Source organism: Sardina pilchardus, chromosome 21 (genome assembly GCF_963854185.1).
Source record: "Sardina pilchardus chromosome 21, fSarPil1.1, whole genome shotgun sequence".
Lineage (NCBI taxonomy): Eukaryota > Metazoa > Chordata > Actinopteri > Clupeiformes > Clupeidae > Sardina > Sardina pilchardus.
Window position 1 is genome coordinate 4,600,274 of NC_085014.1, and position 11,493 is coordinate 4,611,766.

At 49.0% G+C, this 11,493-nt stretch overlaps 1 protein-coding gene across 1 annotated transcript in view; it reads left to right on the plus strand.

Moving 5' to 3' along the window:
* The window catches only part of mybpc3 (myosin binding protein C3), a 58,597-nt gene that overhangs the window by 17,037 nt on the left and 30,067 nt on the right, over positions 1-11,493 (plus strand). Inside the window, 8 exon segments of the mRNA XM_062525429.1 lie at positions 902-990; positions 1,920-2,089; positions 2,565-2,697; positions 4,691-4,693; positions 6,646-6,770; positions 7,229-7,334; positions 9,126-9,263; positions 9,265-9,290. Of these exon segments, the coding sequence (XP_062381413.1) occupies positions 902-990; positions 1,920-2,089; positions 2,565-2,697; positions 4,691-4,693; positions 6,646-6,770; positions 7,229-7,334; positions 9,126-9,263; positions 9,265-9,290 (790 nt within the window).

Genomic DNA, 11,493 nt, shown 5'->3' on the forward strand with positions numbered 1-11,493 from the left:
TGTGTGTGTGTGTGTGTGTGTGTGTGTGTGTGTGTGTGTGTGTGTGTGTGTGTGTGTGTGTGTGTTCTGACTTGTCTGAGGAGAAAACCAAAGCTCCTCATTAGGAAAGGTTATTCACCTGACTGCAGTGACTCATACATCACCCTCACCACCTCAGTGTGTGTGTGTGTGTGTGTGTGTGTGTGTGTGTGTGTGTGTGTGTGTGTGTGTGTGTGTGTGTGTGTGTGTTCCCTTCTTCATATTCACCTCCTGAAGTAGTTGGGCACAGTGAGGCTGGCTGCCCTCTTGTTTCCTGCTCAGCTGCACTTGATATGCATACTCTTCTCCACACGCTCGTTGAGTTTAAAAGCACCTTCACCACGATGGTCCACTGAAGAGCATCTCTTACTTACATGGGCTTTGACTTATTAGCTAATGATGATATTAATAAAAAAAATAGTTTATTTTGGTCATTAAAGCTTCTGCATTGCTATATAAAAGCTAAATTAGTGTCATACCATTTCTGTTGTCATGGGCAGGCTGATGATGTGCGTTTTTAACAAGTGCTTGTAGATTAAATGTAATGTTTTAATGTAATGTGCTCTGTTAAACGTTATCCCAAGTGTGTGAGTTTGTGCCTACTGTATGTGTTTTCAAAGTATATGTGTTTGTCTATGTTGTATATGTGTGTACATTTGTATATATGTATATGTATCTGTATGTGTGCACCTGTACTGTATGTGTATGTGTACGTGTACGTGTACGTGTTCGTGTTCGTGTTCGTGTTCGTGTTCGTGTTCGTGTTCGTGTTCGTGTTCGTGTTCGTGTACGTGTACGTGTACGTGTACGTGTACGTGTACGTGTACGTGTACGTGTACGTGTACGTGTACGTGTATGTGTGTGTGTTTGCATTTCTCTGAAGGTGTGTATTAACGCATTGCGGTCTGTCTTGCCCTGCTTGTGGCTTCTGCATCTGTATGAGAGCAGCAGTTTTGTAAAAGCTTCGCCGCGGTAAGAGTTCTCCCTCCTCCTCCTCTCCTCTCCTCTCCTGTCCTCCTCTCCTCTCCTCTCCTCTCCTCTCCTCTCCTCTCCTCCTCCCCTCCTCTCCTGTCCTGTTCTGTCCTGTCCTCTCCTCCTCCCCTCCTCTCCTCTCCTTTCCTCCTCCCCTTCTCTCCTCCTCCCCTCCTCTCCTCTCCTGTCCTCCCCTCTCCTGTCTTCCCCTCTCTTCTCCTCTCCTCCTCTCCTCTCCTCTCCTCTCCTCTCCTCTCCTCTCCCCTCTCCTCCTGACCTGTGTGATGCACGTGTGCTTGAAATGTAATGTACTGTAAGCTGTAAATGTGTATCCAGCTAGGCTCCAGATATCTTCAGATAATAGGACATATTGTATTGGGCCTTGTGTTTGGCACATCCACTCACCACACTAGTGCTAGCTCAGTAGTCCCCATTTAGACTGTTTATTCACCATATAGCGCACTGCGTAGTAAATGACTGGGTGTTCTGAGCACAGGGCTGCCCTGCTTCAGGGATGATCAGGCTTAGTCCTCATATCCATCTTTATACTGTATCACCTGTACATCACCTGTGCATCACCTGTGAACCCGCACCTGCACATCACCTGTGAACTGTATCAAAAACATGAAGATAAAAATATCATTGTAATAAGGTTGAGCTTTTCCTTCCTGTCTTCATATATATTATATACATTATATAGGAATATTAGGGCATATTCAGGATTAATAGGGTTTATTGATATCATATTTGGGAATGATGGGGTTTATTGATATCATATCTGGGAATGATGGGGTTAATTGATATCATATCTGGAAATGATGGGGTTTACTGCACAGTTAGAAAAAATAAATGGCAGGACTTTTACTCTCTGGACCCGGAATGTCTCTGCCTGTAGCTGTGTGTGACCTGCGACCTTTGACCTGTGGCAGGGCCGTGCACAACGTGAGTAAAGATGCGGAGACGGACGTGTGGGACATCCTGCAGACGGCCAAGCCCACGGAGTACGAGAAGATCGCCTTCCAGTACGGCATCACCGACCTGCGCGGCATGCTGAAGCGCCTGAAGAAGATGAAGAAACCAGAGGAGAAGAAGAGCGCAGGTCAGTAGTGCCTCAGAGAGAGAGAGAGAGAGAGAGAGAGAGGGATGAGAGAGGGAGAGAGGGATGAGAGAGAGAGATGAGAGAGAGAGAGAGGGAGAGAGGGATGAGAGAGAGAGAGAGGGGGGGGAGAGGAAAGAGAGAGAGAGACGGGGTGAGAGAGAGAAGAGTGAAACGTAGGAGACAGGCTAGTGTTTTCTCTAAGAGAGAGCTAGAGAGAGGGAGAGAGGGGCTAGACAAAGAGAGAGGAAACAGAAAACAGAGAGAGAGGATGGAAGGGAGAGTATGAGAGAGGTAATAGATGGCAGGCAGCATTCGAGAAGGTGTGTGTGTGTGTGTGTGTGTGTGTGTGTTGAACCTTGCTAATGTGGTGTGTGTGTGTGTGTGTGTGTGTGTGTTGAACCTTGCTAATGTGGTGTGTGTGTGTGTGTTGAACCTTGCTAATGTGGTGTGTGTGTGTGTGTGCGTGACCCTTCAGCGTTCCTGCGGGGGATGGACCCTGCCTACCAGGTGGAGAAGGGACACAAGATCAAGCTGGCCGTGGAGGTGGCTGACCCCGATGCTGAGGTCAAATGGCTGAAGAACGGTCAGCCCATACAGCAGTCAGGAAGGTACGGCTGCGGGGGCAGGAAGACCCAACTAGGCCCATGTGTTACATGTGGGGCGGTGGTAGTGTAGTGGTTAAGGAGCTGGGCTGGTGTGCACAGGAGTGTGTGTGTGGGGTGGTGGTAGTGTAGTGGTTAAGGAGCTGGGCTGGTGTGCACAGGAGTGTGTGTGTGGGGTGGTGGTAGTGTAGTGGTTAAGGAGCTGGGCTAGTGTGTACGGTAGTGTGTGTGTAGGGTGGTGGTAGTGTAGTGGTTAAGGAGCTGGGCTAGTGTGTATGGTAGTCTTTGTGTGGGGTGGTGGTAGTGTAGTGGTTAAGGAGCTGGGCTAGTGTGTACGGTAGTGTGTGGGGGGGTGGTGGTAGTGTAGTGGTTAAGGAGCTGGGCTAGTGTGTACAGTAGTGTGTGTAGGGTGGTGGTAGTGTGGTGGTTAAGGAGCTGGGCTAGTGTGTACGGTAGTTTGTGTGTGTGGGGTGGTGGTAGTGTAGTGGTTAAGGAGCTGGGCTAGTGTGTACGGTAGTGTGTGTGGGGGGTGGTGGTAGTGTAGTGGTTAAGGAGCTGGGCTAGTGTGTACGGTAGTGTGTGTGTGTGTGGGGTGGTGGTAGTGTAGTGGTTAAGGAGCTGGGCTAGTGTGTATGGTAGTGTGTGTGTGGGGTGGTGGTAGTGTAGTGGTTAAGGAGCTGGGCTAGTGTGTACGGTAGTGTGTGTGTGGGGGGTGGTGGTAGTGTAGGCTAGTGGTTAAGGAGCTGGGCTAGTGTGTATGGTAGTGTGTGTATGGGGTGGTGGTAGTGTAGTGGTTAAGGAGCTGGGCTAGTGTGTACGGTAGTGTGTGTGTGGGGGGTGGTGGTAGTGTAGTGGTTAAGGAGCTGGGCTAGTGTGTACAGTAGTGTGTGTGGGGGGTGGTGGTAGTGTAGTGGTTAAGGAGCTGGGCTAGTGTGTACGGTAGTGTGTGTGGGGCGGTGGTGGTAGTGTAGTGGTTAAGGAGCTGGGCTAGTGTGTACGGTAGTGTGTGTGTGTGGGGTGGTGGTAGTGTAGTGGTTAAGGAGCTGGGCTAGTGTGTACGGTAGTGTGTGTGTGTGGGGTGGTGGTAGTGTAGTGGTTAAGGAGCTGGGCTAGTGTGTACGGTAGTGTGTGTGTGGGGGTGGTGGTAGTGTAGTGGTTAAGGAGCTGGGCTAGTGTGTACGATACTAGCCCGCAAGTTGTTGGTTGAATTCCTGGCTTCCACCGTTGTGCCCTTGAGCAAGGCACTTAACCCCAAGTTACTCTGGGGACAATGTAGTCCCTTGTAATATGTTGACATATGTAAGTCACTTTGGACAAAAAGTGTCTGTGTCCTGTAATGTAAAAAGTGCACTCTCTCCATGTGTTCCTATTGTAGAACAGTCATTAATCCTCTAGAACTTAAGGCCAAAGCTCACTGCTGGCGTCTATTGTGAGTCAAGTGATGCCAAAGTCTAGAACTGGAGCAAAGCCAACTGGCGGAGTCGTATGCGCATCAATGCCAAAGTTCAGAAAATCGCTCTGTCTTGAGCGTCAAATCACCGCCACTAGTGGCCATTGGCCTTTAGAGCTTTCAGAATCACTTGATACGCTTGAACCTCATAACCTCTCAGAACTTAAACTTACAACAGAGCCGTCTTCCTGAGTTACCTTTAGAACACTGGCTTTAGAACCCTGCCTTTAACTTCAGAACTCACACCTCATAAAGTTCTAGTCAGCAAAAAAAGCTGTTTTTTTGTGAATATTTTAAAGTCCAGTTAAGGTATTAGTAAATCTCACTAGCATATCAGAGACACTTTTCAAGATCTTTTCAACACTCACAATACAGTACTTTACTCTCAATATACAGCAAATATGTGTGAAGTCGAATGCTACTCTTGTTGTGAGGCTACTGTACTTGTCTTGACCATGTGACCTGTCTCTGTTGTGGTGCCCGGTGACTCCTGTGTGTGGTGGTGCGCCTCTGGATATCTGTGACCACTGTGACGACTGTCAACCCCAGCAAGTGAGTGGCTCCTTCAACTGTCTGTGTGTGTATGGGAGAGAGAGAGTGTGTATGTGTGAGTGTGTGTGTGTGTGTGTGTGTGTGTGTGTGTGTGTGTGTGTGTGTGTGTGTGTGTGTGTGTGTGTGTGTGTGTGTGTGTGTGTGTGTGAGAGTGTCTGTGTCTGTGGTCCATGTGTGTGTGTGAAAGATGAAAGAGAGAGAGAGTGTACACATGTGAGTGTGTGTGTGTGTTTGTATGTGTCTGTGTCTGTGTACTGTATGTGTGTGTGTCTGTCTGCTGTGTGTATACATGTATGTGTGTGTGTGTGTGTCTGTCTGTGTGCAGTATGTGTGTGTGTGTGTGTGTGTGTGTGTGTGTGTGTGTGTGTGTGTGTGTGCACGCTGTGCAGTTCAGTTCAGTAGAAAGCGAGGAGACACGGAGAGGTAGTTGGCCCCCTGGCTCCCACCCAGGCCAGATAAGAGCGGCTAAGAGCCTGTCACACTGGCCTCTGTAGTCCCCCCCCTGCACACACACACACACACACACACACACACACATACATAAGAGCCTGTCACACTGCCCTCTGTAGCCCCCTCCTCAGAGCCCACTGCACGGGAGAGAGCCTGCTGACATGACGGACGTGCGGTGGAGAGGGGTGTGTGTGTGTGTGTGTGTGTGTGTGTGTGTGTGTGGGTGGAGGGGGATAAGTGGCCCCGGGTTCCTGGGATCCTATCAGCACGGATAAGAATACTGAGGTCAGTGTTCCATTAAGGGCCAGAGCGACGTTTGGTGCCATTCCTCAGCTGAGAGGGTGGAGTGGGCCGTTAGTATTGCTATTCCCTTTGAGTACTCCAAGCTATCCTGTATTGAGAGATAGAGAGGGAGGGAGAGAGAGAGAGAGGGAGGGAGAGGGAGAGAGAGATATGGGGGAATAGAGAGAGGGAGAGAGAGAAAGAGAGAGATGGGAGAGGGAGATGAGAGAGAGAGAGAGAGAGAGAGAGAGAGAGAGAGAGAGAGGGAGGGAGGAAGGAGGATCAGGTTTAGAATACTCAAAATGGTGACCTGGTCATGTTTGCAGTCGCAACACTTGAATGAAAATATCATGTTATGGCTTGGACACACCTTGGCTTGTGGTTCATTTATTTCTCGTGGCCTCTTTAATCTGGAGTGGTGGTGTGTGCCCTGCAAGTGATCTACGCCGTTGGACTAGAGCAGTTAGCGGTTAGCGGTTAGCCTTGTAAACACTTTCAATGTTTCATGAAGGAGAGAGACCAACGGAATGTCTGTCTGTCTCCCTCTGACTCTATTTGCGTCCGTCTGACGTCATAACCCCTCTATTCCGCTGTTGCCATGACATCCAAACCCAAGGAGGAAGCACTCCAAGGGCACGAAGGACACATTTGAATGCAGCTTCAGTCGCGGAATATTCCTTTTAATCTGCGGAGGAGATGAGAGGGCTGGAGGGAGAATGAAATGTGAGCTCTGTCTGTCCACTGTCTTGCCTGGAGACAGAGTTCAGATAGCTCACACTGGCTAATGGCGCTAGTTTTGTTTCAGTATTTCAGACATGTCTACGGAGTTGGGAGAGATCAGAGTTGCTCTTGTGTCGATGTTTAACAGAGAGAATATTTGAAGATGTGAAACATGCAAATGTGCCTCGCCTCTCCTCAAACACACAGAGCCCTCAAAGCTGGCTTCTGTCCCCATCTGCTGAGCAGTAGAACAACTGCAAGTGTGTGTGTGTGTGTGTGTGTGTGTGGCTGTTACAATTACACTGCTGAGTTTACTTACACATACTCTTCACGATAACAGAACTATGCATAACTTTGTTATCAGTATAAGTATGGGGCTAATCTATGTTTCACCTGTGTGTGTGTGTGTGTGTGTGTGTGTGTGTGTGTGTGTGTGTGTGTGTGTGTGTGTGTGTGTGTGTGTGCGTGCGTGCGTGCGTGCGTGCGTGCGTGTCTGACAGGTACATCTTTGAGAGTGTGGGAAACATGCGCTACCTGACCATCAGCCACTGCTCGTTGGCAGACGACGCTGCCTACACCTGCCTAATCGGAGAGGAGAAGACCGTCACGGAGCTCTTCGTTAAAGGTTAAACAAAACAGCATACTGATGAACATACAGTGCACAGGTTTTACACACAGAACATTGCACATTGGTGGGGTCTGAGGAATTTATTGTAAGAGTACAATGAACTTTGTCAAAGTGTTTTTCTGTTTATGTTCACGCTCTCAGCCAGTACTACTGTATTCATGCAGCATCCAGCGCTCTGAATCCCCTCTCTTCCTATCTCTCTGTTTATCTTTCTATCTCGACCACTGTCTCTGCCTCCTCCTTTTTGTCTTTTGTCTCCTCTCTCTCCTTTCTCTACCTCCCTCTCATCTCTTGCACAACCCTTTATCTCTTCAAGTCTCTTTCTCTTGCTCTCTCTCTCTCTGTCTCTGTCTCTCTGCTGTTCTTATGTCTCTCCAAAACCCCTTTCTCTCTCTCTCTCTCCCTTTATCTGTTTAACTCTCTCTCTCTCTCTCTCTCTTCCCTCTCTCTCTTAGAGCCTCCGGTGACCATTCTCCAGAACCTGGAGGACCAGATGGCGATGAAGGGGGAGAGGGTGGAGTTTATGTGTGAGGTGTCCGAGGAGGGAGCGCTCGTCAAATGGTAAAACACTGTTACGCACGCACACACACATACGCACATTTGAACACACGCACAAACTTACGCACGCACGCACACACACGCATGCACGCCTGAACACGTACGCACACATGCACACACGCACGCGTACACACACACACACACACACACACACACACACACATATGCACACATGCACGCAAAGACACACAAATCCCCCATGCACACACACACTCACGGACTCTCTCTCTCTCTCTCTCTCTCTCACACACACACACACACACACACACACACACACACACTCACACTTATACCAATACACACGCACACACTCACATAACAATGTAAAGAAAACATCTGTGTGTGTGTGTGTGTGTGTGTGTGTATATTGTGCATATCCATAAGTGTGGGCCGTAAATAAAGAGAAGAGCCCTCTGAGCACGAGCACCTGTGCACGTGACACGGCTGAGCTGATTGGTCGCCGCGTGTTTGTAACTGAATCCCCATTCATGAACCCCCAGCACTCCATAGCTGACATTCCCTTTCTGACCACCAGATGGCATGTGTGCCTCTCGAGCCAGCTGCACCTCCACACACACACACACACACACACACACACACACACACACACGGCGCGGCATACCACTCGGAAGAAGGAGGTTGTGGCGTGGACGCTGGCACGGCGCTGGCTGTATATCACCCGAGCGCCGTAAATTACCGCTGCCGGGAAAAGGTCACTCTTCCCTTTTAACACCTCCGCTCGCTCGCTCGCCGTGTCCTTTGGTGGCGCGGGAAAGTCACCGCGGCCTTATGACGGCCGCCGTGACACACCGGGGAAACTTTCTCCCTCACGGCCTGCCCCCGCACAGGTCCAGCCAGGTGCCGCGTGGCGCAGGCTTACCCCATTAATCCAGCTGATGCGTGGGCTACAGTGTGGCCTGTTTCTCACCTCCTTGGTGGAGTCTGTCATTTGCTTTACGGACAGCTGTCTTGGCTTACAGCTGTCCAATTACACCTGATGAATTATTAGAAAATAACAATTATCTTCTAATCGTATATAGACATTGTTGTTACCATGGTAATCTCTGAGTCAGTGGTGATGACACAGCCTGCTGCCCCATGCTTCCATATGGATCTATGGATCTAAATACTGCATAGCCATCACGGTATCTCCATAAAGACCAGCCCCCCCCAGGTTTCTTTTTCATGGGAGTTGTGACCTATGACCCTTCATCAGCATCCCAAACCACCTGCAGCCTCAGCAGCCATGGGGAGTGGACCGGGCTTCACCTGAGTGGACCGGGCTTCACCTGCTCATATTCTCCATCCCACGCTGTGCCTGACAATCAGAGGGATGGCGTTTTTTTCCCCAAATTGATACATATATATATATATGTGTGTGTGTGTGTGTGTGTGTGTGTGTGTGTCTGGTATACTGTATACATATATATATATATATATACTGTATATATCAAATGAAAGCTCTTGATCAGCTCTTTCTACTGTCAAAAGGACACAAATATTTTGAAAAGTAACTTTAGAGTTATTTGTGAAAAAACCAAAGGATTTAACACAGAACACACTGAGCCAATTGGTGTTGTTTTGGCCGTCCTGTGAAGCTGGTGAAATGTCACTCACGCCCCTCTGGCTCTAAGCCTCGTAATGGTGTATTGATTTGGGTAAAAGAGACAGCTAAATTAATGAACATATCCCTGTGAGAAGAATGGGCTGGCAACAGCAAGGTCATGGGGTCATTATGTGAGACATGCCTCAGGACTCGCGACCTTTGACCTCGTGTGTTTGCTCTCTCCGCAGGGAGAAGGACGGCGTGGAGCTGACCCGTGACGAGTCCTTCAAGTACCGCTTCAAGAAGGACGGACACAAGCACTACCTCATCATCAACGAGGCCACCAGGGAGGACTGCGGCAACTACCGGGCCAAGACCAACGGGGGCGTCAGTGGCTGAGCTCATGGTGCAAGGTGAGACATGGCACAGGTGAGATCACTGCACAGGTGTGATCGTGTCTCAGGTGAGCCACGTCACCTGTGCCACCACCAACGAGATCAGAGACTCTCATGACCACAGAGATACTCCATTATTTATTTTACTGATGAAGCAGGAAATCAAATCAATCAAATCTATCTTTATCTTTATTTATTTATATCTTTATATATTTATATCTTTATATATAGTGCCTGTTGTGCAGTATTGCAACACAAGGTGCTTAAAGCAAAAGCACAATAGTTTGTCATCATATCAACAAGACCGGGTATTGCGGGCAGTATAAAGAAAAACAGAAAAAACACACCGAGTGAAAATACTTCAAACAGTGAGATGAAGACTAATAAGGATAATAAGTTAAGAAATTATAAACTTGCTGGTCCACAGTAAAACCTACTGTTGTTTTACCAAATGTTTACCAAATGAACAAAAAGCCTTACAATGACACTTGAACCAGATACCAGCATAGCAATTGCAGACTGACAAGGACAAGTGAGTGTTTGTGAAAATACCGTCAAAGAAAACAAATGTCTTTGTTTACATCGTTTGTAACCCTGGCACCTCGTAACCCAGGTCAAAGGTCATTCTTTGAGACGTCTGGGTCATTACACAGGTCCTGCTCTCCGTGTCCTCAGGGGTCAGAGTTCACCGTCTTGTCGCGGATCTAAAATACGACCTGGACCCTCCCACCCAGCCACAGTGGGTGCTGTCAATCAAAACGCTCGCACTGGACACGCATGGCAACCATTGTTGGCATCACTATGCCAAGGTTACCGACGGAGACGTGCCCAAAGGCCAGCTATAGTTAGACAAACATTGTGCCTCAATATATTTGATCAGAACAGGTGACTGTCTGTTCTCTCCCCTCATCGCTCTCAACCTCTTGTAAACTACAAGTCTTATATGCTCCTCCTTGGTTCTTCAATGATTGTTGAACTCTTGTCGAATTCTTACTTATGTAAGTACATACACATATTGTACATATTAGTATAAACATTATATAAACATATTGTCAAATTTAGCAAAACATGCATATGCTCTAGTCTAAAGTCACATTGCTCTCCACAATGTCAAAATCTACTACGCTGAGCAAGCATGGCAATGGCAGCAGTAATGATCTCTCTGTCACAGACACACACTCACAGATGAGAGTTGGCGACGAGTGAGACATGCTACTCTGCGCTGGGCCGTAGGCTCGGCTTCCTCCTGCCACCCCTGGAGCCCTGCGGGCGGAGCCCGTGGCGACCGCTCGGGTCTCGCCGCTGACCAGAGTGAGCCAACAAACAAACCTCAATTACAGCCCAGGTCTGTTGGCACCGCCGGAGGCTTACGCCTTTGGCTAGCCACAAGTACAAGCCACCACTCCTGAAGGCTGCACTCCAGAACGACTCCGCTATCTACATCCAGTGCTATACAGTAGGTTGCTTCGCGTGTTGGCAGAAGAGACCCGACCAGCATGTATCCCGCACTCTGACTACACCACGAAATGGGCAGAGAAGCAGGAGAGTTTAGCTCGATGGTGTTTTGAGCCCCCAAACACCAATCGTCTTCCAGGCAGCGCTGCCACTGTTGACTTAAAGGCACTTAATCCTAACCCATGCCTAACCCTGGCGCCTTCCAGGCAGCGCTGCCTTGAAGACAACGTTGGGGGCTCAAACACCAAGAAACGAGAGTTGACACTACACTGAGGGTCAAGATGGCTAACTGGTGCATGTTTTCATGATTCCTATCCTTTCATGAACCAATATGTAATGGCCATGACGGGAGCAGGTCACAGGGAGGGAGGGGGGGCCTTGTTTGAGAGACCAGTGGCCTGCCAGAGAGTATCAGAGGAGCCGATAGCCAACAGGGTGAACCGTCCCCTCCTCGGCTTCCCAGTATTCCCTTGTGGTCGCACGATGAAAGTGAAAGTGTATATCTGTGGAAAACAGCCCTGCAGAATTGATAAATGTGTGGTGAGGCCAGGACATCCATATCCAGATGTGTGTTTTTGGTACTGCAGTGTGTGTGTGGTGTCTGTGTCTCTTGGAGGCTCCGGGAAGCCGGGTGCCGCCGAGAGGAGCAGGGCAGTAGTTGACCTTTGACCTCCGCTGTCACTTCTCAGCATGCTTTCCCAGCCAGTCTAGGGGAAGTGTCCCACCCTGACCTACGCTCACAATCTCCCCCCTCTCTCTCTCCACA